Source organism: Physeter macrocephalus, unplaced genomic scaffold (genome assembly GCF_002837175.3).
Source record: "Physeter macrocephalus isolate SW-GA unplaced genomic scaffold, ASM283717v5 random_1, whole genome shotgun sequence".
Taxonomy (NCBI): domain Eukaryota; kingdom Metazoa; phylum Chordata; class Mammalia; order Artiodactyla; family Physeteridae; genus Physeter; species Physeter macrocephalus.
This window is the reverse complement of record NW_021145287.1, coordinates 342,967-369,206: the sequence shown is the minus strand read 5'-3', so window position 1 is coordinate 369,206 and position 26,240 is coordinate 342,967. Positions and strand designations below refer to the sequence as shown.

At 48.5% G+C, this 26,240-nt stretch overlaps 1 protein-coding gene across 4 annotated transcripts; it reads left to right on the top strand.

The window, feature by feature from the left end:
* The first annotated feature begins 16,623 nt into the window (after positions 1–16,623).
* Positions 16,624–25,948, top strand: RELA (RELA proto-oncogene, NF-kB subunit). 4 transcript variants are annotated; one of them, XM_024133331.3, is made up of 11 exons: positions 16,624–16,762; positions 17,346–17,372; positions 17,475–17,626; positions 17,759–17,907; positions 18,786–18,877; positions 19,233–19,364; positions 20,224–20,328; positions 20,587–20,799; positions 23,489–23,569; positions 23,655–23,729; positions 24,523–25,948. In XM_024133331.3, exons 1-11 carry the CDS (start codon positions 16,756–16,758, stop codon positions 25,143–25,145), a joined length of 1,656 nt encoding a protein of 551 aa, XP_023989099.1. In that variant the 5' UTR covers positions 16,624–16,755; the 3' UTR covers positions 25,146–25,948. The 4 variants fall into 4 exon arrangements, with proteins under 4 accessions (XP_023989099.1, XP_023989098.1, XP_054937957.1 ...); XM_024133330.3 differs by having other exon boundaries at positions 17,475–17,907; XM_055081982.1 differs by lacking the exon at positions 16,624–16,762 and adding an exon at positions 16,773–16,890 and having other exon boundaries at positions 17,475–17,907.
* Positions 25,949–26,240: the final 292 nt, after the last annotated feature.

Below are 26,240 nucleotides of genomic sequence, written 5' to 3'. Positions count from 1 at the left end.
TGCATCTGCAGGCGGACTCTCAACCACTGCGCCACCAGGGAAGCCCTATTATTAACATTTTCATGCTCACCACCCCTCTCCTCCTAGCCGTAGCATTCCTGACACTAGTAGAATGTAAGATCCTAGGCTACATGCAACTCCGAAAAGGACCAAACATTGTAGGCCCTCATGGCCTGCTCCAACCCTTTGCCGATGCAATCAAGCTGTTCACTAAGGAACCCCTGCGCCCAGCCACGTCCTCCACCACTATATTCATCATTGCACCTATCCTAGCCCTGACCCTAGCCCTCACAGTGTGAATCTCTCTGCCCGCACCATACCCTCGCATCAACATAAACCTAGGAGTATTATTCATACTAGCAATATCAAGCCTCGCCGTATATTCCATTCTATGATCCGGCTGGGCCTCCAACTCAAAATACGCATTAATTGGAGCTCTACGAGAAGTAGCACAAACAATTTCATATGAGGTAACACTAGCAATCATCCTCCTATGAGTACTCTTAATAAATGGATCCTTTACCCTATCAACACTAACCACAACATAGGAACAACTATGGCTATTCTTCCCGTCACGACCGTTCGCTATATGATTCATCTCTACCCTAGCAGAAACCAACCGAGCCCCATTTGATTTAACAGAAGGAGAATCAGATCAGAACTCGTATCCAGCTTCAATGTAGAATACTCAGCAGGCCCTTTCGCCATATTCTTCTTAGCGGAATACGCCAACATCATTGTAATAAGTATATTCACAACTATTCTATTCCTGGGAGCATTCCACAACCCCTACACACCAGGACTATATACAGCAAATCTCATTGTTAAAACACTATTACTAACAACATCTTTCCTATGGATTCGAGCATCCTACCCTCGATTCCGATACGATCAACTAATACACTGACTCTGAAAATACTTCCTACCTCTGACACTAGCCTTGTGTATATGACATGTCTCACTACCCATCATAACAGCAAGTATCCCTCCACAAACATAAGGAATATGTCTGATAAAAGAGTTACTTTGATAGAGTAAATAACAGAGGTTTAAGTCCTCTTATTTCTAGAATCATAGGAATTGAACCTACCCTTAAGAATTCACAGTTCTTCGTGCTACCACATTACACTACAATCTACAGCTAAACAACCTATCGGGCCCATACCCCGAAAATGTTGGTTTATATCCTTCCCATACTAATAAACCCCGTTATCTTTATTATTATCTTAACAACCATCATTTTAGGGACTACAATCGTAATTACTAGCTCTCACTGATTGCTAGCCTGAATTGGGTTCGAAATAAACATAATAGCTATCATTCCCATCATAATAAAAAACTTTAGCCCGCGAGCTATAGAAGCCTCCACTAAATCGTTGCTAACACAGGCCACCGCATCCATATTACTTATAACAGCAGTCATCATTAATCTACTGCACTCTGGCCAATGAACCATCACAAAGCTATTCAAGCCAACAGCATCCATAATAATAACAATAGCACTAGCTGTTAAACTAGGACTATCCCCCTTCCACTTCTGAGTGCCCGAAGTAACACAAGGCATCCCCTTAACCGCAGGTCTCATCCTACTATCATGACAAAAACTTGCACCCCTGTCAATCCTTTATCAAATCTCACCATCAGTTAATCCATACCTAATATTAACCATATCCATACTTTCTATCCTAGTCGGAGGTTGCGGTGGATTAAACCAAGCACAACTCCGAAAAATCATGGCCCACTCGTCAATCGCGCACATGGGGTGAATAACAGCCATCTTACTGTATAACCCAACCATAACCATTCTAAGCCTATTAATCTACATCATAACAATCCTCACTATATTCATGCTATTTATTCAAAACTCAACTACCACCACACTATCACTATCACAGACATGAAACAAAACACCTATTACCACAACCCTCACCTTACTCTACTCTCAATAGGACTTCCACCGCTATCAGGATTTCATGCTTAAATGAATGATTATTCAAGAAATAACAAAAAATGATACCATTATTCTACCAATACTCATGGCCATCACAGCACTACTCAACCTGTATTTCTACATATGGCTCACTTACTCCACAGCACTAAATTTATTCCCCTCTACAAACAACATGAAAATAAAATGACAATTTGACTCCACGAAACAAATAACCCTTCTACCAACTATAATCGTAATAGCCACAATACTTCTACCTCTCACACCAATACTGTCAATCCTAGACTAGGAATTTAGGTTAGACCACACCAAGGGCCTTCAAAGCCCTGAGCAAGTACAATTTACATAATTCCTGCCCAGTAAGGACTGCAAGACTATATCTTACAACAACTGAATGCAAATCAAACACTTTAATCAAGCGAAATCCTCACTAGATTGGAGGGATACATTTCCCACGAATTTTTAGTTAACAGCTAAATACCCTAATCAACTGGCTTCAATCTACTTCTCCCGCCTCGAGAAACAAAAGTGGGGAGAAGTCCCGGCAGGGTTGAAGCTGCTTCCTTGAATTTGCAATTCAAAATGATCATTCGTGGGCTTCCCTGGTGGCGCAGCGGTTGCGCGTCCGCCTGCCGATGCAGGGGAACCGGGTTCGCGCCCCGGTCTGGGAGGATCCCACCTGCCGCGGAGCGGCTGGGCCCGTGAGCCAGGGCCGCTGAGCCTGCGCGTCCGGAGCCTGCGCCCCGCAGCGGGAGAGGCCACTACAGTGAGAGGCCCGCGTACCGCAAAAAAAAAAAAAAAAAAAAAAATGATCATTCACTTGGCAAAAAGAGGGCTCAACCTCTGTCTTTCGACTTACAGTCTAATGCCTGCTCAGTCATTTTACCTCTGTTCATGAATCGCTGATTATTTTCAACGAACCGCGAAGACATAGGCACCTTATACCGACTATTTGGCACCTGAGCAGGAATCGTGGGCACTGGCCTAAGCTTATTAATTGGCGCTGAACTGGGCCAGCCCGGCACACTGCTCGGAGACGACCAAATCTGCAACGCACTAGTAACAGCCCACGCGTTTGTAATACTTTTCTTTATAGTCATACCCATTATAATTGGCGGATTTGGAAACTGACTAGTGCCCTTAATAATTGGGGCACCCGATATAGCTTCCACCCGTATAAACAACATAAGTTTCTGATTGCTCCCGCCTTCGTTCCTGTTACTACCAGCATCGTCGATAGTTGAAGCCGGCGCCGGCACAGGCTGAACCGTGTACCCTCTCTTAGCCGGAAACCTAGCACATGCAGGAGCTTCAGTTGACCTCACCATCTTCTCTCTACACCTAGCTGGCGTATCCTCCATTCTCGGGGCCATTAATTTTAATACTACTATTATCAACATAAAACCACCCGCCATAACCCAATACCAAACACCACTGATCGCATGATCAGTCCTAGTCACAGCAGTATTACTTCTATTGTCCTTACCTGTCCTAGCAGCCAGGATTGCCATACTGTTAACCGACCGAAACTTGGATACAACTTTCTTTGATCCTGCAGCAGGAGGAGACCCAGTCCTATATCAACACTTATTTTGATTCTTTGGACATCCCGAAGTATACATTTTAATCCTACCTGGGTTTGGGATAATTTCACACATCGTAACTTACTACTCGGGAAAAAAAGAACCTTTCGGATATATAGGTGTGGTGTGAGCATGATCAGTCCTAGTCACAGCAGTATTACTTCTATTGTCCTTACCTGTCCTAGCAGCCAGGATTGCCATACTGTTAACCGACCGAAACTTGGATACAACTTTCTTTGATCCTGCAGCAGGAGGAGACCCAGTCCTATATCAACACTTATTTTGATTCTTTGGACATCCCGAAGTATACATTTTAATCCTACCTGGGTTTGGGATAATTTCACACATTGTAACTTACTACTCGGGAAAAAAAGAACCTTTCGGATATATAGGTGTGGTATGAGCTATGGTATCAATCGGGTTCTTAGGTTTTATCGTATGAGCTCACCATATATTCACAGTGGGTGTGGCCACTGACCCGCGAGCATACTTTACACCAGCCACTATAATTATTGCTATCCCTACAGGAGGAAAAGTGTTTAGCTGACTGGCAACACTTCGCGGAGGCAATGTTAAATGATCACCAGCCCTGATGTGAGCCTTAGGTTTCATCTTCCTTTTCACAGTCGGCGGGCTGACAGGTATTGTCCTAGCCAATTCGTCATTAGACATGGTCCTTCATGATACTATGTAGTCGCACACTTTCACTATGTGCTCTCAGTGGGAGCTGTTTTCGCTATTATAGGGGGGTTTGTGCACTGCTTTTCACTATTCTCAGGATATGCGCTCAACTCAACATGAGCAAAAATTCACTTTGTGATTATATCTGTGGGTGTCAACCTAACCTTCTTCCCACAACATTTCCTAGGCTTATCTGGCATGCCTCGACGATACCCCGACTATCCAGACGCCTACACAACCTGAAATACTATTTCATCAATAGGTTCATTCATCTCATTAACAGCAGTCATATTGATAATCTTCATTATCTGAGAAGCATTCACGTCCAAATGAGAAGTATTATCAGTAGACCTTACTACCACAAATCTAGAGTGACTAAATGGATGCCCTCCACCATACCACACATTTGAAGAACCAGCCTACATTAATCTAAAGTAGGACTCAGAGCTTTCACTGCTCAGGGCCTGGGTTCGATCCCTTGTCAGGGAACTAAGATCCCTCAAGCCCTGTGGCACAGCCAAAAAAAAAAAAAAAAAAAAAACCCCAAAAACAAAACTCATTGAACTGTACACTCAAAACATATGCATTTATTGTAGGCAAATATATCTCAATAAAATTGATTTTAAAAAACAAGTGAAAATACATGCCCTGCCACTTCTGTGCCGTGTCCTTGAATTTCCCTTCTCTGTACCTCAATTCACTCATCTGTAAAATGGGAATCATAGTATCTCACGGGGTTGTTTTGAGAGATTTAAATGAGATTCATTCCCATGAAGGGTCATGTTGTGAGCACTCCACAAAGGCGAGATAATATTCCTGGGGGGGAGCCATCCAGTCCCTGCTGGCGCCTATGGAAACCCCAGTTCCCTTCTATTGCATCTTGGCCTCCGCTACCCTGAGAGAAGGACCACTCCAGCTGGTCCAGTAGGACCAGCTCTTGATGCCAAGATCACACAACTCTTGGTGGCCAGGGGAACGCATCTCTCGTGGGCCAATCCCTGCGGATGCCCAGGGACTCTGTGAAGCCCCTCAGACTGACTCTTGGGCCCCCATCGGCCATCGGCCTTGAGAACACCCTTGACCCTGGCTCCATCCAGCCCAGAAGCACAGCACAGGCGTCAGGGCTGTGAGCAAGCCAATCTCTCAGGGTTCTCTTTTCATTTCTACACCTCAGCCAGGGTGCGGGCCAGTGGGGACTGGGACACAGGCTCTTCCTGGGGACACCCCAACTTTTCCGCTCCTTTCTGGAGCCTCTGCTGTTCTTGTCTTCTCCTCTCCTTTCATTATCTCCCTCGGAGAGGGTGGTAAGTTGATGGGCTCAATAGCTGAGCATTCGTTCTTCCACATCTATTGTTTACGACCCGGAAACCAGCACCGTGGCTCCTTCTGTTCCACTGTGTCCTGAGTCAGTGACTAGAGAGGGAGTGTCACCGGATAAAAGGAAGTGTGTGTGTGTGTGTGTGTGTGTGTGTGTGTGTGTGTGTTTGACCTGTGATGCTCTCTTAAGTGCTCACCTATTCCAAATAGCTATGAGGAGGAAGGGTGCAGTCCGAGGGAATGGCACTAACACTTGGTTTTGGGTCACGACTAGACTGGAGAGAGATTTTGGAAGTAGAAGAGGCCAGAATGTGGGGGAGGAACTGAGAAGTTGGGGGTGGGGACGGGGGAGCCAGTGCAGTAAGAACAGGCAAGCACACTTTGGGCTGGAGAAGGGCAAAACATGAGGTTAGTCTCAAGTGCCTGTGGGCTCTAGCTGGGGAAGGCGGGGCAGGTGCAGGAGACAGTTGGCAGGCATGGGAAAGGGGAACTCGGCGTTTGGGGAGGGTAGCGAGGGCGGTGGATCGAGCCTATCTTGCTGCCTGCTTGTTTGGAGAATGGCAGTGAAGCAGCTTTCTTTCCTCCTTTGCCAAGATTTGAACAGAGTGAAGCTCTGGGATTGCCCTGGACCTATGGCCACTCCAAGCCCCAAGTCAGGACATCTCATGTGTGCCTACCTCATCTAGGACCACATTTCCAAAGGGTCTTGAATCTGGAAATCTGCAGTGATCCAGAAAGGCTAGAAGGGGTGGGTGGGTGGGTGTGTCACTGTCAAAATGGAACTTTTTATTTCTCCCTTTAAAATGTCAATTCCACCAGGGCTAGAACTTTGTCTTTCTCACTGCTCTGTCCCAGGCACATTGTGAGTCCACAGTAAATACCTTGCTTGGGTCAAGATCTGAGGGGATTTCCTAGGGTGGGGAGCAGCCTAGTGTCTTCTGTAAAGCTCCATGGGGAGATAGATGGCTGACCATCTCATGGAAACCAAAGGGAGACAGATTATGACCCTACATCACAAAGGACCTTGAAAAAACAGAGCTGCGAGCATACTGTTGCCTGAAGTGACCACGTTGAGGCCAGAGGTGGGCCTGAAGGGCAGATGACTTGCTTCAAGGCAGAACTGAAGGGCCCCTGTGGGTCTTTCCAGCCACTGCATCTAGGACTTGGTCCCGAGTCACGTTGTGGTAGGTTCCTGCAACAAGATGTCAGCTCTTGAGTCAGACAGAATTGGATTTAAATCCCGGCCCCTCCTTTAAGCTGTGTGACCTTGGGCAGGTTACCCAATGTCTCTGAAACCTATTACCAAATCTGTAATACGGAGATCCTAGTGATACAACACTCACCACAAAGGCTGGCTATAAGCATTAGATTCAAAGGATCAGCCATATACAGCATTTAGCTCAACATCTGGCACACAGCCAATGCTCAGCAAACATTAGCTCTTGTTACTGTGCTGGAGATGGCAGGGTGGAGGCGGGGAGCTGGTGCCCAGGGCCCAGTGAACTAGGACAGATCACATGTAAAGTAAATCAACTGGTGGGTTGCCAGAAAAGTGTCTGACAGTACCTTCATTAAATAACCGAGTGCACTCTTCTAGTTTGATAGAATTTTGATTCATACACTAAAGTTATCACTGGAAGGACAATATTCAGAGAGAAGGAAGGTGTCACTTTAGGAGAGTTATAGAAACAGATACTAAGCCCATAACTCATGCAGAGATTTCTCATATGTGTCAGAGAACTGAAAGGTAACTTGGTTCTAAGTGCTTTACCTAAGCAGGGAGTTTCAGGCACTAGTTTTATTCTCTGTTAGAACAACCAGATCCAACAAAAGAAATATTTATATTGTTTTGTAGACAATATTTAAATGGTTTTTATTAAAATCTGTGTTAATACAAAGTGACTCATCTGTAGAAACCGAAATTTTATCAACAATGACAATAAAGTTGTAGTTTTAAAATATTTAGCAAACATAATTAACATTAGGCCAACATTTAAAAATTCTCAGAACAAGAACAAGGTTAAAACACTGATTTTGAGAGTCCCACTTGGAGCTAAACCCACAGGAGAGGCTGAATTAGTCCTAAAATGAACTTAATGCTCCTATGGCTCCCGCCCCCATTGAACTAACAGCAGAAGCAGAAACAAACCCTCCATGGAGGGAAGCTTTGCCAAGTAAGCCTACAGGATTGTTTGATCTCACAACCACCACCAAACACATGAACGTAAACTACTGTGAGTGAATATCAGCAGAAACAAGAAACCACTTATGGTATACGGTATGAGGTAAGGATTCAGTTTTGTTTCTCCCTCCCTATTGTTCCAGCACCATTTTTTGAAAAGATTCACCTTTCCACATTGAATTTTCTTGGTACCCTTATCAAAAATCAGTTGACCATGTATATGTAGTTCCCTTTCTGGTCTCTCTAATTAGCTTCATTTACCTATATCTTTATATCATTATCTATATTTTTATACTAATATCCCACTTTCTTGGTTACTGCAGCTTTTTTTTTTTTTAACTTCAAAAAAACCCTTCTTCTTCTTCTTTTTTTCTTTTTTCTTTTTTGGCTGAACCACGCAGCATGCAGGATCTTAGTTCACCTACCAGGGAGCGAACCCACGCCCCCTGCAGTGGAAGCTCAGAGTCTTGACCACTGGGCCATCAAGAAAGTCCTTCCAAAAAAACCCTTCTATTTTTAAAAAATTTTATTTATTTATTTATTTCATTTTTGGCTGCGTTGGGTCTTCATTGTTGCACCCGGGCTTTCTCTAGTTGCTGCGAGCGGGGGTTACTCTTCATTGCAGTGCGCGGGCTTCTTATGGCGGTGGCTTCTCTTGTTGCGGAGCACGGGCTCTAGGTCTGCGAGCTTCAGTAGTTGTGACACGCAGGCTCAGTAGTTATGACGCAAGGGCTTAGTTGCTCCGCGGCATGTAGGATCTTCCCGGACCAGGGACTGAGCCCCTGTCCCCTGCCTTGGCAGGCAGATTCTTAACCACTGCGCTACCAGGGAAGTCCAAAAAAAAAAAGCAAAACCTTTCTTTAATCAAATTCCAATATATAGCTTTAAAATAAAGTTTGAAATCGAGTAATGTAATTCCTCCAACTTTGTTCTTTTTCAAAGATGTTTTGTCTATTATAGGTCCTTTGCATTTCCATATACATTATAGAATCAACTTGTAGAATCTTTTGTAGATTCTGCCAGTATTTTAATTGAGAATGCACTGAATCTATAGAGAAATTTAGGGAGAACTGATGTCTTAACAATATTGAATCATCCAATCCATGAACCTGGTTGTTAGCCCAGTGGGTTAACCCAGTCCTCAGCCTAGTCATCCTGTGGCTGCTGCAATTGCCCATACGTACTTATCAATAGGCATTGTCAGTGAATCTCTTGATTTCCAGATATATTTCCGCTGTCCTCCTTATGAAGCAGAATCCTACCTCCTCATTATAATCAGATTTCGTTACTTCTGCCAGTGTAGATTTTGTTACTTCTGCCACCAGAGAAGCCCCCATTATCTCTTAATATATTACCTCTCCTCCATGCTTTCCATATGTTCTTTCTGTGACTTATGAATAAAATGATTAGATAAACCACAAGGGAAAAATACTCGCAAGACAAATACCTGAAAAACGACTTATATCCAGAATATATAAAGAACCCCTGGGCTTTCCTGGTGGCACAGTGGTTAAGAATCTGCCTGCCAATGCAGAGGACACGGGTTCGAGCCCTGGTCTGGGAAGATCCCACATGCCATGGAGCAACTAAGCCCGTGCGCCACAACTACTGAGCCCACACGCTGCAACTACTGAAGCCTGCGCACCTAGAGCATGTGCTCTGCAACAAGAGAAGCCAACACAATGAGAAGCCCAAGCACCACAACGGAGTAGCCCCCGCTCGCCGCAACTAGAGAAAGCCTGAGCACGGCAACGAAGACCCAACACAGCCAAAAATAAATAAAATAAATTGTAAAAAACTTTGATCAGCGTGATTAAAAACTCTCAGAAAAGTAGGAATAGAAAGGAACTTCTTCAACCTGATTAAAGGCATCTAGAGAAAAACCTGCAGCAAACATGATACTAATAGTGAAAGAGAATGCTTTCCTCCTAAGATCTGGCAAAAAGGCGAGGATGTCCTTTGCTACCACTTTAAATCAGACTCGTAATGGAAGTTCCAGCCAGTGCAATGAAGTAAAAAAAAAAAGAAAAAAGAGAAGAAGTTAAAAGGTATCCAGCTATCTGAATTGGAAAGCAAAAAGCAAAGCTGCCTTTATTATAAACAACATGATCATCTATGTAGAAAATCCTAAGAAATTTACCCACCACTCAAAAAAAAAAAAAAAGCTACAAGAACTAAAATGGGAGTTTGGCAAGGTTGCAGGATGCAATATTCAACAATAAATTATATTTCTATATACTAGCAACAATCATAAATTTAAAATTTAAAAACATTTAAAATACCATAAAATATTGAATACTTAGGGATAAATTTGACAAAAGATGTGCAAGACCTATACACTGAAAACTACAAAAGAAAATGCATAAAGAAATTAAAGAAAACCTAAATAAGGGTAGAGATATACCTGAGATCATGGACGGAGAGACTTGATATTAAGATGTCAATGCTCCCCCAATTGTAGAAACTAACAAGCTGTATCTTAACATTTATAAGAAAATGGAAAGGATTGAAAAAAAAAAGAAGAGGAAAGTTGAAGGATTACAGTACCTGATTTCAAGATATATATATTTTTATTTTTATTTTTATTTTTTTTGCGGTACGCGGGCCTCTCACTGTTGTGGCCTCTCCTGTTGCGGAGCACAGGCTCCGGACGCGCAGGCTCAGCGGCCACGGCTCACGGGCCCAGCCGCTCCGCGGCACGTGGGATCTTCCCGGATCGGGGCACGAACCCGGGTCCCCTGCATCGGCAGGCGGACTCTCAACCACTGTGCCACCAGGGAAGCCCCCAAGATATATTTTAATGCTACAGTAATTGAGACTTTGTGGTATTGGCATAAAGATAAACATATAGATACATGCAACAGAATAAAGAGGCCAGAAGTATACCCATGTATATATATATGGTCAGTGGTTTTCAGCTAAGGTGTCAAAGTAATTCAGTGGAGAAAGGATAATTCTTTCAACAAGTGGTGTTGAAACAATTCAATAACTGTATGAAAAACAGGGGAAAAAAGAAAAAGAAAAAGAAAGAAGCATGCCCGTACTTCATACCATCTACAAAAGTTAACTAGAAATGGATTATTAAAAAAAAAAAAAAAAAAGGGACTTCCCTGGCGGTCCATTGGTTAAGACTCTGCACTTCCAAAACAGGGGGCGTGGGTTCCATCCCTGTTCGTGGAACTAAGATGCCACATGCTGTGCAGGGCAGCCAAAAAATAAAAAATAAAAAGAAATTGATAGACCTAAATGTAAGAGCTAAAATTGTAAAGCTTCTAGAAAAGAAAAATTGGAGAAAATCATAGTGGCCTTGGGTTTGACAAAGATTTCTTTCTTTTTAAAAAAAATTTATTGAAGTGTATTTGCATAAATATTATATTAGTTTCAGGTGTACAACATAGCGATTTGATATTTTTATAGAATACACATTATCCAAAGTTATTATAAAATATTGACTATTTTCTGTGCTGTACATTACATCCTTGTGTCTTATTTATTTTATAACTGCCAGTTTGTACTTCTTAATCCCCCTCACCTATTTTGACCCTCTTCCCACCCCTCTCCCCTCTAGTAGCCACTGGGTTTGTTCTCTGTATCTGTAAATCTGTTTCTGTTTTGTCATATTTATTCATTTGTTCTAATTTTTAGATTCTACATATAAGTGAAAACATACAGTGTTTGTCTTTGTCTGGCCTATTTCGCTAAGCATAATACCCTCCAGGTCCATCCATGTTGTTGCAAATAGTAAGATTTCATTCCTTTTTATGGCTGAGTAATATTCCATTATATGTCACATCTTCTTTATCCATTCATCTCTAGATGGGCTAAGATTTCTTAAACATGACACAAAAGGCAAGACGTACAAAAGAAAAAAAAATGGACTTCAGCAAAATGAAAATGTTTTATTCTGCCAATAATACTATTTTGAAAATGAAAAGGCAAGACACAGACTGGGAGAAAATATTTGCAAAGCATACTTTCAACATAGGACTTGTATTTAGAATATAGAAAACCACGTATAATTCAAAAACTTGTATTTAGAATATAGAAAACCATGTATAACCCAATTTTTTAAAAAAGGCAAACATTTGACTAATGCTTCACTAGATAAGATATATGGATAGCAAATAAGCATATGAAAAGATTCTCGAAAAACCTCTGGTAAGACTTCTACAGAGAAATAGAAAGTACAAATAAATAGCATAATGAATGAAAAGGGACACATAACTATAGTTACAGCACACATGAAAAAGATAAGAAAACTGTCATCAACCTCACGCCAATAGGTTTGAAAACTTAGGTAAAATAAATTCCAAGGAAAACACAACGTTTCAAAATTAACTCCGGAAAAGTGGAATAGTCCTATAAATACGAAATATTCCTATATATTAAAGAAACTGAAATAGTAAAATTTTCCCACAAAGAAGTTATTTTTTAAAGAAATCCTTATATGGAAATATACGTAATTCTGTATTTATGAGTCAATATAATGATTGTTTTAAAATACTCTCCCACCCGCCAAAAAAGGGGAGAGAGATGAAACAAAAATAGCAAAGCTGATAACTTATGTAAGCTGAAGGATGGCTATATTGGGGTTAATTACACCTTTCTCTCTAATATTGAGTGTGTCTGAAAATGTTCAAAATGAAAGGTTAAAATAAATAAATAAAATAAAATCTTTTGCAGAGAAAACAACAGCCACAGTCAATTTTACTGGTGAGTTTTACCAATCTTGCAAGTAATATATCATTCCAAATTTACATAGACTCTTCTGAGGAATAGAAAAGGGGGGGATTTTTCCTCAAGTCATTCTATGAGGCTGGTACAACTTTGATACCAAAATTAGGCAAGGCCGGTGCGGGGGGCGGGGGGGAAGAAAAGGAAAACAACAGACATTTTATTTACAAATACAGTTGTAAAATTTCCTCCTAAAATATCAGTGAATCAAATTCTACTATGTAACACACTGTGACCAAGTTAGGTTTATCCCAAGAATACAGTATGGTTTACTATTAGGAAATCTATGTCATACTCGCCATTAACAGATAAAGGAGAAGAATCTTCTCCATAAATACAGGAAAAGCATTTGATAAAAAATCAACACCCAGGGAATTCCCTGGCAGGCCAGTGGCTGGGACTCAGCTCTGACCTGACCCCTGCTGGGGTCAGGTTCAATCCCTGGTAGTGGAAATAAGATCCCGCAAGCCTCACGGTGGTCAAAAAAAAAAAAAAAAAAAAAATTAACAAACAACAAAACCAAACCAAAAACAAAACCAAAACTGAATGTAACCTAAGGACAAGAACTGCAAAAATATACTCTGTATTTAATCACATTACTGGTGGTAGAGTTGGTATCATTATTCTGAGTGTTTTGTGTATAGTATGAGACAGACCAAATGAGTAATTGTCTGGTATCACTGAGAGATGAGATTTTTTTTTTATTGTAGTAAGATATACGTAATATAAAATTTACCATTTTAACCATGATTAAGTGTACAGTTCAGTGGCACTAAGTATATTCACTAACAATGTTGTGTTAGTTTCTGCTGTTCATTTTTTTTTAAGGCTGAATGATATGCCACTGTATGTATAGACCACATTTTGTTTCTCTGTTCATCTGTCCAAGGACATCTGGGTTGCTTCTACCTTTTGGCTATTGTGAATAATGCTGCTATGAACATTGGTGTACAGAGATCTGATTGAGTTCCTCCTTTCAATTGTTTTGTATATATACCCAGAAGTGGAATTGCTGGATCATATGGTAATTCTGTTTAATTTCTTGAGGATTACTGTTTCCCACAGCAGCTGCACCATTTTTCATTCCCATCAGTGAGGTACAAAGAAACCACTTTCTCCACATCGTCGCCAACACTTGTTGTTTTGTTTTTCTGATAATAGCCATCCTAATGAGTATGAAGTAGGATTTCAGTGTGACTTTCCTTTGCATTTCCCTGATAGCTATTATGTTGAGCATCTTTTCATGTGCTTATTGGCCATTTTACATCTTTGAAGAAACGTCCATTCAAGTCCATTGTTCATTTTTTATTTTTTATAAATTTATTTATTTATATATTTATTTTGGCTGCATTGGGTGTTCGTTGTTGCACTGGGGCTTTCTCTAGTTGCGGCGGGCAGGGGCTACTCTTCATTGTGGTGGGCGGGCTTCTCATCGCAGTGGTTTCTCTTGTTGCGGACCAGGGGCTCTAGGCGTGCGGGCTTCAGTAGTTGTGGCTCGCTGGCTCTAGAGTGCAGACAGACTCAGTAGCTGTGGTGCACAGGCTTAGTTGCTCCGCGGCATGTGGGATCTTCCCGGACCAGGGCTCAAGCCCGTGTCCCCTGCATTGGCAGGCGGGTTCTTAACCACTGCGCCACCAGGGACGTCCCATTGCTCATTTTTTATATTGGTTGTTTGGTTTTTTTGGTTGTTGAGTTTTAGGAATTATTTACATATTCTGGCCAAAGACGGAACAATTTGAAGTTCAATAAAAATTGTAATAGATTAAAGCCCATCAAATATGTTTAAATCCATGCATTCATTAAGATATTTTTTAAATACTTACTAAGCAATTTTAGAGGATGTTAAAGAACCAAGGCATTATTCTGAAAACTGATAAAGAGAAATTCTATACTCTAAAAAAATCATTTTTAGGTATATACCCAAGAAAATTCTGGATACATGTGTATCAGGATACATTAACAGGAATGTTCTTAACAACACTGTTTATAATAGCAACAAACTGGAAACCCAAATGGCCATCCTCAGAATGAATAAATAAAACACTGTGGTACATTTACAGAATAGTATACAGCAGTAAAAAACGGAATGAACTATGAAACAGACAAATATTAGTAAGGTGTTGAGTGAAATATGCAAATAACAAAGGACAACAAATAACATGATGCTCTCTTCATGGAAGTTCAAAACTAAGCAAAACCAAACATGACATTGTGTAGGCATGTATACGTGAGTACAATTTTTTTCTTAAATTTTCTTTTTCTTTAGAAAAATCAAAGGAATAACAAATACAGAATTCTGGATGATGGCACCCTAGACACGGGGATAAGGAGGGGATGAACAGGTGAGGAGCACGTGGGTAGATGTTAAGTCCTGTTGGTGTTCTATCCAGCCTCTTGAGTTTTGCAGTGGGTACACTGGAATTCAACATATTAATGTAAAAGTTAAAAGTTATACGTGTATAAATTTTTAAAAGACGATCATGCCAGGATCAATGATCATTGTGTGTCATTAATCAAAGGTTATAGGGCTTCCCTGTTGGCACAGTGGTTAAGAATCCACCTGCCAATGCAGGGGACAAGGGTTCGAGCCCTCATCCAGGAAGATCCCACATGCCCTGGAGCCCGTGTGCCACAACTACTGAGGCTGCGCTCTAGAGCCCAAGAGCCACAACTACTGAGCCCAAGTGCTGCAACTACTGAAGCCTCGCACCTAGAGCCTGTGCTCTAGAACAAGAGAAGCCACTGCAATGAGAAGCCTGAGCACCGCTACAAAGAGTAGCCCCTGCTAGCCGCAACTAGAGAAAGCCCGCGCAGCAACGGAAGACCCAGCTCAGCCACAAATAAATAAATAATTTTAAAAGGATTATAATTAATCCATTCTGTCGTCCTGACGTCTGCCTCCTCATAGAAAGTAAAGTGACTTTTCTAATCCGGGCAGCCACATGAGAAACTGAAATGAGTGGGAGGGGTGGTAACTGTTTTCACTTTTCTCTTCCTGTTTTTTTAGAGCCTGGGAAAGAAAGTCAGAATTTCCAATCTTTTCCAATTCCCACATGATTCCCTAATTTAGAACGAACTCAGAGAAAATAAAAAGGTTTCCTCCATCTGGGGAAGACTGCCGCCTGCCATGGAGCATCCTCATTCTGGGATGAAGAAGCCGCCTTGGGCGGGGGGGTGGGGGGGTGGGGGGTCGCCGCGGTGCTCCAGGCCCACCCTCACCCCGCTCGAACGTGCCTTGGGCTTGGCCTTGGGGGAGGCTGAGCTCTGCCCGGACCGCTGCACCCCTGGCGAGGAGTTACAGGACGTTTAATTAGTGGAAATGCCTTGGGAGACGGCTGGACCCCAGGAGGAAGCCCTGGGGAGACAGGCGGGGGAGGTGACCCTGCGGGTTCAAGCGGCCCCTGGGGGTCCCGGACCTTCTAAAACAGAGGCGGCAGGTTGCAGAGACGAGGCTCCAGAGATTTACCTCTGGGTGCCCCCTGCCCTCCCATTGCCCCCGAGGGCCGGCAGGGTGGCTGATCTTAAACAGATGAGCCTGGGCCCGGCTCGCCTGTGGGAGCGGACGCGGCGCGGAGCCTCGGGCCACGCTAGCGTGCAGCAGGCTCCGCGAAGCCCACGATCCAAGCACTGCCAGGTGGAGAGATCCGGGCACTTCCCTTTCCCCTCGTTGCGGCCAGATTGGGGAGGACGGGAAATTAAAAAGTGCTTCGCGGCAACAACCACCGAGAAGCACCGAGCAGCACTTTTATCGACTAGGAAACCGTGAGTTCAGCCACCTGGCCTTTGAGGGCAAAGCAGGCCCGAGCCCTTCCCTGCGCAGGGCGGGCGGACGAAGCCCGGCAGCCCTGGCTTTGCTCCAGACCCGGCTCGTGATGACATCACCAAACTCCTCGGATCGGAGGCAGGGGGCCCCGAAATCCCCTAAAAACATTGTGAGTAATCGCCGGCCCCGCCCTCCAGGCGGGGCCCAAACTCGGGGACGAGCCGAGCCGAGCCGCCCCGCCAGCCCCGGGAGCGGCCCCCAAGCGAGCAGCCTCTCGGTGCCCCGCGCAGCGCGCACTGGCTCCGGGTCCCCAACAGCGCCAGCACGCACGGCCTCCCGGTCCTCCGCGCGGCGCTCACTAGCCGCTGACCCCCGCGGGGGGCGGCGGCGACGACGGCAGCGACCCAGCGCGCAGGCGCGGTCGGATTCCCGGCAGTGACGCGGCGACGGGCGCGCGCAGCGCATTTCCGCCTCTGGCGAATGGCTCTGCTGTAGCGCGCGCCGCGGGCCCAGCTGCGACCCCGGCCCCGCCCCCGGGACCCCGGCCATGGACGGTGAGGGCGACCTCTGACCCCGCCGGGTGGCGGCGCTGGGGCCGCCGGGACCGCGGCGGGAGCCCAAGCGTCGCCTTCCAACCCTTCCTACGCCGATGGGCGCTGCGCAGGGAGCGGCCGGCCGGATGGTGGCGCGGGGCGGGGCGGGCGCTCGGGGGTCTGGCTCAGTTTTCCCTCTGGGTGTGGGGTGTGGGGGGAGCGCTGACTCAGTTTCCCCCCGGGGTCCGGGAGGGCAGTTCCGACTTCGTTTCCTCGTTAGGGGGGGAATGTATCTGACTCAGTTTCCTCTCGGGATGGGGGGTGAGGGTGTCCTCCCTTGGTTCAACTTATGAAAATAGAAAAGACCCTGACTCAGTTTCCCCAGGTGGAGGGAGGCCCCCATCCTCGGCTTCCCTCAGGAAGCAGGTGCTTCTGGCTCCTTTACCCCTGCCCCTTAGTTTCCCTGCAGGTTCCAGGTGGCAGGCCCCGACTCCGTGTCCCTGGGAAGGGGCCTGGCTCCATCTCCTCGCTGTGGGGAAGCAGGCCTTCCCTGGTGAGGACAGGATGTGGGCTTGTGCTGACCCTTGTCTCCCTCTCCTTTCAGACCTCTTCCCCCTCATCTTCCCCGCGGGTAAGTGGGCCACCCTTTCTCAGCGGGTTGGGACGAGCTCCCCAGGGTCAGGGGCAATGGGGTCAGCCATCTGACGGGGGCTGGCCCGCGTGTCCCCCACAGAGCCGGCCCAGGCCTCCGGCCCCTACGTGGAGATCATCGAGCAGCCCAAGCAGCGGGGCATGCGCTTTCGCTACAAGTGTGAGGGCCGCTCAGCTGGCAGTATCCCAGGCGAGAGGAGCACAGATACCACCAAGACCCACCCCACCATCAAGGTCAGTACAGCGCCCGGGTGGGGGACGCAGAGTCCGTATGGGAGGGACTTGCGTTCAGGCCCACACAGTCTGTGTCTGGGAGGTGGGTCTGGAATTTCTGAGCCTCTAGGGTTCTCTCTGTACTTTGGACAGATCAATGGCTACACAGGGCCAGGGACAGTCCGCATCTCCCTGGTGACCAAGGACCCCCCTCACCGGCCTCACCCCCATGAGCTTGTGGGGAAAGACTGCCGGGATGGCTTCTATGAGGCTGAGCTCTGCCCGGACCGCTGCATCCACAGGTGAGCTCGTCATGGGTGGTGGTGAGACGGAAGGCGGAGAGGCGGGGCAGTTGTGTAGCCAACTGTTAAAGTGTTACTCCTTTCTGGAGGGAGGGCAGAATTCCTCACTCCTTGCTCTGTCCCCAGCTCTGCAAGCAGACTCCTTTGTCTTGAAATTGTCTGTGTCTCCTCTCTCAAGCGGAGAGGAGCTCCTTGTGAGCTCCATGGGAAAGGAATGGGTCCCTGCTCACCTCTGAACCCCTAACCCCTGTGGCTGGAAGGGCGAGTCCCTCAGTGTCACATCTCTCGTAGGGGGAAAGAAAACCACTGAACCACCAGTCTCCCCTGAAGCTTACATACTAGTTGACAGAGGCAGGCCATAAATAAATATACAAATAACTAAACAAGATACTGTTAGGGAGTCATCATTTCAGTGATGAAAATAAAGCAGTAATAGTTTGGAAGAAGAGCCCGAGGTGGGGGAGGCAAAGGAGCCGGTCTCATTCCTTTGGATTGGGAGGTCAGAAGGGCCTCTCGCAGGTAAGACCTAAATGTGGGAAAGCAGAGAAGCACCGAAGGAACATGCCCAGCAGAATGAACAGGTGCAAAAGCCTTTGAAGTGGGAACGAGTTTCATGTGTTTGGAGAAGGGAAAGAAGCCCCTGTGGCAGAGGGTAGGGAGCCGGCAGGGGCTGCAGCTGGGGCCAGGTGCCAGGGCACAGGGCCTTGTCAGCCAGAGTAGGGAGTGGCTCTCACGGTGGCATGGCTGGGGACCATTCAGGGGGCTTAAGCACGAAGTGCTCACCTGGCGAGTGGCTGGGGGAGAACGGGCAGAGTGTGCAAGGCACGAGGGCCCGTGCTCTTCTGGAGACAGTGGGACTGACGCCCGGGGGGCCTCAGCTTCCAGAACCTGGGGATCCAGTGTGTAAAGAAGCGGGACCTGGAGCAGGCCATCAGTCAGCGCATCCAGACCAACAACAACCCCTTCCAAGGTGAGGGCGGCGGCGGCAAAGGCCTGGGCCTGCCTGGAGCACCTCCAGCCTCTGTCGCCCCCTGAGGCCACCTTCCCCTCATCTGTCCCTCGCTGGCCAAGACCCACAGTACAGATGGAATCTTGCTGTTTACCACTGGGGAAAGAGACCTGGAGAGGGGACATAGGGCACGTGGCATCCAGGGTCACAGGTGGAGTCAGTGATGGGTCTAGAACCTTCTCCTCCTCGTCTTCTAGGGCTCCTCCCGTTTCACATGCCCTCAAACAGCCCTCCCAGCCCAGAGCTCACCCCTGCACACACACACATCCCGCTCCAGCCCCGCGCAGGCTCGCCTGACCGCCTGTTCTCCTGGCAGTTCCCGTAGAAGAGCAGCGCGGGGACTACGACCTGAACGCCGTGCGGCTCTGCTTCCAGGTGACGGTGCGGGACCCGGCAGGCAGGCCCCGACGCTTGCCGCCCGTCCTCTCTCATCCCATCTTTGACAACCGTGAGTGGCCAGGGAGCGGCAGGCAGGGAGGAGGGGTGGACCTGTGAGGAGGAGGTGGGGGCGGCACGGGGGCCTGCAAAAGTTGCTCTGGCTTCGTCCGGTCAGCCACGTATTCGTCGTCTCCTCTGTGCCCAGCACTGTGCTGGCCGGAGAGACGAGGCAAAGAAGACCAAGAGCTGCCCTCGGGGTGCAGCTTCCAGGCTGGCAGGGAGTCAGATGGGAGACAGGCATTTCCAGTACGTGATGAGAGGGTGGTATGCCCAGGACTGTACTAATGACTCCAGGAAATAAACTCCCAGAAATGAGATAATGTTAGAGAGTAATCAGTCAATGATGAAAGCTCACAGGAAGTTCACAGATGAATTGGGCCGACATTGATCAACTGCGGTCTTTAATTAAGTAGCCAGCAGGATGAGTGAAAATAAAAGGCCTTTGGAGCCCCGAGGCCCGGAAACCAGGATGAACTGGGGGGTCAGGAGGGAAGGGTTCATTGCCAAGGTGGGTCTGCATGGGCCTTGAAGATGACTTGGGGCAGGTGGAGAAAGAGGAGTTGTGATCACGTTGCTTCCCATTGGACTGTGAGCTCCGTGACGGCAGAGACGTTTAGGTTTTGTGCGTGGTTATATTCTTCAGGCCTAGAACAGAGCTGGGGACAGAGTAGGTGCTGGTGGATAAATAGTTGCTGAATTGGTTGGGGTGAGGAGCCAGTGGGAATGGTCGAACCTTGGCTGCAGAGGTACAGTCAGCAAGCTCTAGACACCCTTGGCTCTGGGCTGGGCAGGAGCCTTGCATTTCCTGCAGGTCAGCCCAGGAGACCTCTGGTGGTTCAGGGCTTCCTTCCTTATTCCCACACCCTCAGGCGCCCCCAACACTGCCGAGCTCAAGATCTGCCGAGTGAATCGGAACTCTGGGAGCTGCCTTGGGGGCGATGAGATCTTCCTGCTGTGTGACAAGGTGCAGAAAGGTACGTACCTGGGAGGAGGGCTGTACTCTTTGGATCAGGAGGTGAAGGGCAGGCGAGCAGACATGGTGAGTGTCAGGGAACTGGTGTAGACACTCCCCCAATACATGGTGAGTGTCAGGGAACTGGTGTAGACACTCCCCCAATACCTTGGGGACAGTAGGGCGATGCACGTCCAGAGATAAGTAGCAGCAATTGTAGGGGGCGGCCGGCTGGGTGAGCTGAGCACGGTGACCCACAAAGCCTCCCCGTCTCTGGCAGAGGATATCGAGGTGTATTTCACGGGACCAGGCTGGGAGGCTCGAGGCTCCTTTTCACAAGCTGATGTGCACCGGCAAGTGGCCATCGTGTTCCGGACGCCCCCCTACGCGGACTCCAGCCTGCAGGCCCCCGTGCGCGTCTCCATGCAGCTGCGGCGGCCTTCTGATCGGGAGCTCAGCGAGCCCATGGAATTCCAGTACTTGCCAGACACAGGTGCCCAGCTGGGGAGGGTAGCAGCAGGGCTGTTGGGCTCCAGCCAGTGGGAGTGAGGCCAGGCCCGGATGTGGCAGCTGTAGGTGAGGGTCAGAAGCTGGAGTCGGGCGGGGATTTACACAGTAATCAGATTACCTTTCTTGCCTCGTTTAATAGTAACGATACCCAAGACTTACTGAGCTCTTCTTACAGGCATGGCCCTATTCCAGGCATATCAGCGAATTACCTGATTTTATTCTCTAATGAACCTTTTGAGGTGGGAGTGAGCATCTAACCTGCCTGAGGTCACATACTCAGTGAGCCGGCAGACCCAGACCTCATTTGAATCCAGGCCGTCTGGCTCCAGGGTCCTGTTGCCGCACCGGATCTCTCTTATCACTACCACACAGCCATGGTTTGGTCAAGGCTTTCAGGCATCTGATCAAATAGGAACAGCCAGAGTGATCCTTTACTCAAAGTCCGTCATCCAGCCTGAGAGTGTTTCCTGCCCTGGGAACTGTCTAATAGAGTCTAGAAAGTAACCCCCAAAACGGCCATCAGTTCATTCCACAAATAATCACTGAGTGTCCACTTGGTGCCAGGGCCTGTGCCAGGTAATCTGAATACAAAGATGAATAAGACATGTTCCCTGCTCTTTGGAAGCTCAGTCACATGAGGAAGACACACATGCAAAACAGAGCCTTAAGTCACAGGGTAACGTGCAAAATGGAGGTGTGTGCAAAATACCGTGGGAGCTGGAGCCAGCTGCCTGGAGGAGTTGCCATTTAAGTTGGAGAAAGACCCAGAAGTGCATTTGCTGGGCAGGCGGAGCAGCACCTGGAAGGGCACGGGTGTGGAGAGTGCGCGGGACAGCACGTTCGGGGACAGCTTTGTGGTGGGAGCTGATGGCGGCGGTGAGCAGGCCCCGGCAGGAGGGCTGGTTTTCTTTGTTTGGTTTGGTTTGGCTTGGTTTGGTTTGGTTTTGGCTGCGCTACGTGGCATGTGGGATCTTAGTTCCCCGACCAGGGATCGAACCCTCGCCCCCTGCAGTGGAGGTGCAGAGTCTTAACCACTGGACCGCCAGGGAAGCCCCAGAAGGGCCTTGAAGGTTGGACTCTAGGCATTCATCCACGGTCGCACCCTAAGGCAGTGGGGAGCCACCAAAGGTTTCTGAGCAGAGAAGTGACGTGAGCAGATCTGGAAGCTTGCTTTGGCAGCAGCGTGCAGAGAATCTGAGATGGGGAGACTCGGGGTGGGGGGGCCATTTTGGAAGATGTTTTGGTCGTCCTGGGAGAGAAGGTGCCATATGAACCTTGCAGAGGGAATGCAAAGCGAGACGATCTCACCTACTGCTGGCCTCCTGTGGGACCCTCAGCCCCACGGGCCCTTTGTGTACAACACACACCAAGCCCAGTCCCCCTCAGGACCTGTGTTCTAGCTGTTGCCTCTGCTTGGAATGCTTGGCCCCCAGATCTGCACGTGATGGGCTCACACCAGTGCTTCGCTGGACACCTTCAAACTAGATTCCTTGATCTTCTGGTGGTGTTACATCACCCTGTGCCTCTCCCTGAGAGCTCCTATCACTTGTATTTGGTTGTGTCTTCGCCCCTCTGTCATTAGGATGTCAACTTTTGGGAGCAGGAACCTTGTCTGCTTACTCAGGGCCATATCCCAGTGGCTCAAATGGAGCCTGGCACGCAGTAGGTGCTTGGTAAATATGTGTCTAGGGGGTGAATGGTAGGGAGGGAGAAAGAGGAAGATGCTGAGGATGTGTCCAAGGTTTGGGGACAGGGCAGAGAGGTAGGGAGGGAACACAGAAGGAGAAAGAACCGGAACCAGGTGTTTGAGGTGAGATGGTGAGGTTGGCTTTGGACTGTTGGCGTCGAGTTCTTTGGGGTTATCCAAGTGCAGCAGTAGTTAGAAAGTTCTGAAAGCTCCAGACCGAACTCTGAAACCATCAGAGAGAAGATTAAGAGTCTGCTGAAGTCTTAAGCTGGGCTGTCGCGCCTGGGCTGCCCCAGAGCACAGAGGGCACAGTGCTAGGCCTGATCAAGGCTGGAGGGGAACAGGGATGTCATCTGTGCCCCTGACTTGGCAGTACCCGTGTGGCCTTCAGAGGGCAGATTCAGCTAACAGAGGTCTTCTCACAAAGCCATGGCATTCTTATAATTGTTTTGTTTTGTTTAGGCTGCGTTGGGTCTTCGTTGCTGCCGCGCAGGCTTTCTCTAGTCGTGGCGAGCTGGGGCTACTCTTCGTTGCGGTGCGTGGGCTTCTCATTGCAGTGGCTTCTCTTGTTGTGGAGCAGAGGCTCTAGGCGCGCAGGCTTCAGTGGTTGTGGCTCACGGGTTCAGTAGTTGTGGCTCACGGGTTCAGTAATTGTGGCTCACAGGCTCTAGAGCGCAGGCTCAGTAGCTGTGGCGCACGGGCTTAGTTACTCCGCGGCTCGTGGGACCTTCCCGGACCAGAGATGATCAAACCCGTGTTCCCTGCATTGGCAGGCGGATTCTTAACCACTGCGCCGCCAGGGAAGTTCCCATTCTTAGAATTGTTGAGTGTCACAGAGTCACACAGCTCTTCTCATTGGCTGAGAAGTTTTGGAGAAAGGGTCTTCAGGAAGTTTGTCCCATCACCTACCTCCCAAGGGTCCTTTGAGAGATTTGGGGGTCCAGCTGGGGAGAGTAAGACCTGCTTTTCTCCATTACTTTCCCAGATGATCGTCACCGGATTGAAGAGAAACGCAAAAGGACATATGAGACCTTTAAGAGCATCATGAAGAAGAGCCCTTTCAACGGTAAGAGGGGCAGCGGGAGAATTAGAGAGAAGGCGGGGGAAGGGGACCTTGGGCGCCAGGAACTGACCCAGCCTTTGCCTCACAGGACCCACCGACCACCGGCCTCCGACCCGGCGCATCGCTGTGCCTTCCCGCAGCTCAGCTTCCGTCCCCAAGCCAGGTAAGGAGTTCCTCTAGGTTGCCCCACCAGAACTATAGGCTCAAATCTGTTCAGTGCATGGTTTAGACCCATTCTGGGAGGGAGACGAGCACTCAGTCTCAGCAGCGGACGTCTGAAGCCTGCTCTCTGTTGGGCTCCTGTTTCTCAGGGCCTGAGGCCTAGTTGCCTGTGTCACAGCCATCAGGGAAGCGTTGAAGATGCAGATTCCTGGGCCCCTAACAGACCTGTGGAATCAGAGGCTCTGGAGGTGTGGCCCAGGAACCAGCAACCTCTTGGGGATGAGAACCCCTATGCCAGTTAAACCCCACGTGGGAGACCTTGAGATACGGAAGTTTCAAAAATGCACAGTCTCTGCCCTCAGCTCTCCACTGAAGTGGGGCAACAAAAAAAATCACCTCTAAAGTAGCAAAACAGCAAACTGAATGTGCTGCTGTGTGGCTCAAAGAAGAATGATGAAGCCGTGCTTACTGGGTGTTGCTTGGGCCCAGGCCTGCTTAGGTCTTGGTCTTTCAGCTGTAAGATGAGGTTTCGCCAGCTCTGAAAGCGTCCCTTCCTCTGAAAGGCTGTGAGAGTTTTGGGGGCTAGGGTAGACAGGGAAGGCTCCAAGGAGTTGAGGCTAGAACTGGACCTTACAGGCGAGGTCAGATTGGATTAAGGAGGAGGGTGCTAGGGTGCTGGCCGTGACGCCACAGAGGAGGACTGATCCTAAGCAGTCTTGACAGCAGCTGGGGTCCAGAGGATGGGGTGGGCCTCTGAGGCTTTCTCTGACTCCTGCCTCTGTTTCTCTTTCCAGCTCCCCAGCCCTATCCCTTTACACCATCTCTCAGCACCATCAACTTTGAGGAGTTCTCCCCCATGGTCTTTCCTTCTGGGCAGATCCCAAGCCAGACCTCGGCCTTGGCACCAGCCCCTGCCCTAGTCCTGGCCCAGGCCCCAGCCCCTGCCCCAGCCATGGCATCGGCCCTGGCCCAGGCCCCAGCCCCTGGCCCAGTCCTAGCCCCAGGCCTTGCTCAGGCTGTGACCCCACCTGCCCCCAAGACCAACCCGGCTGGGGAAGGGACACTGACAGAGGCCCTGCTGCAGCTGCAGTTCGATGCTGATGAAGACCTGGGGGCCCTGCTCGGCAATAGCACAGATCCAGCCGTGTTCACAGACCTGGCATCCGTCGACAACTCTGAGTTTCAGCAGCTCCTGAACCAGGGTGTAACCATGGCCCCCCATACGGCAGAGCCCATGCTGATGGAGTACCCTGAGGCTATAACTCGTCTGGTGACGGGGTCCCAGAGGCCCCCTGACCCAGCTCCCACTCCCCTGGGAGCCTCTGGCCTCACCAACGGCCTCCTCTCAGGGGATGAAGACTTCTCCTCCATTGCGGACATGGACTTCTCAGCCCTTCTGAGTCAGATCAGCTCCTAAAGGGCGGGGACCTGCCCTGCCCAGAGCACTGGGTTGCAAGGGATGGAAGCCCTCCCAAAGCAAGCACTTACGGATTCTGGGGCGGGGGGGGGGGTGTTCTCCAGCTGCCCCCTACTTTGGGTGATGTCTTCCTGGGGAGGGCGGTGCATTTTATTCTTCTATTGGCAGTATCTATCTCTCTCTCTCTCTTTTTGGAGGTGCTTAAGCAGAAGCATTAACTTCTCTGGAAAGGGGAGAGCTGGGAAAACTCAAACTCTTCCTTCCGTTATCCTGATATTCAGCTCCAGTCTCTTTAGGGAATTCTGGGGTCCCTCAACCCCACCCTCCAGCTTCTAGTACTCTCCTAGAGAGAGGGACACGCTGGAGCTATGACCTTTGGAGGCCACAAAGCCTTATTACCAAGTGTCTTCCTCAAATCGTGGGTTCATTTACACCTTGAGCCAAAATAATGCCCCTGTTCCCAGCCCCTGTGTGGTGCTGGCATTCTTTGTGCCTAACCACCAGCATTTGAGGGGCTGGCCTTCCTACCCTGCAGAGGGCTCTGCCAGCTCTTTCCTTGCTGGGCTGTGGTTGAAGGGAACTGGTGGGATAGCACTGGCCCTCTCCAGGATCCAGGGAGGTTCTCTCTGAGACTGCTCTGTTCCCCCTTTTCTCAAGTGCCTTAGTAGTAGGGCGAGTTGTTTGGAGGGTCAGGGGGAGAGCAGGCTGGCTGCTCTCCGGTCAAAAGGCTCAGTTTTTAGTAAATAATTGAAGCATTTAGACTATTGCTTTTTCTACTCTAATAAATTCATTGCCAAGCTGGCCAGAGATTTGCCTTCTTTCAGCAAACAGCACACTCTTTGCTGGTCATTTCAGGCTGGACGTTGGTGATACAGAGTTGGATGAATACAGTGCCATCCGGGAGCTTGCAGTCCGAGGATGCCTGTGGAAATCCCTAGATACCAGCCGGTGGATGGAAGCAGGCAGCTAAGGGGGTGGGAGTTGGGCGGGGGGGGGGGGGGGTGTCCCAGCCTAGTGAGAGCCCGGTAGGGCCCAGTAGCTGTGGGGATGGAGCATTTTCAGGAAGGCTTTCACAGAGGCCACACTAGGTTCAGG

Excerpts from the sequence above, each read along its gene's own strand:
- RELA (XM_024133330.3), top strand. Across the intron at positions 20,800-23,488 it reads CCAGTACTTGCCAGACACAG|ATGATCGTCACCGGATTGAA; the intron begins GTGCCCAGCTGG and ends TTACTTTCCCAG. Across the intron at positions 23,570-23,654 it reads GAAGAAGAGCCCTTTCAACG|GACCCACCGACCACCGGCCT; the intron begins GTAAGAGGGGCA and ends TTTGCCTCACAG.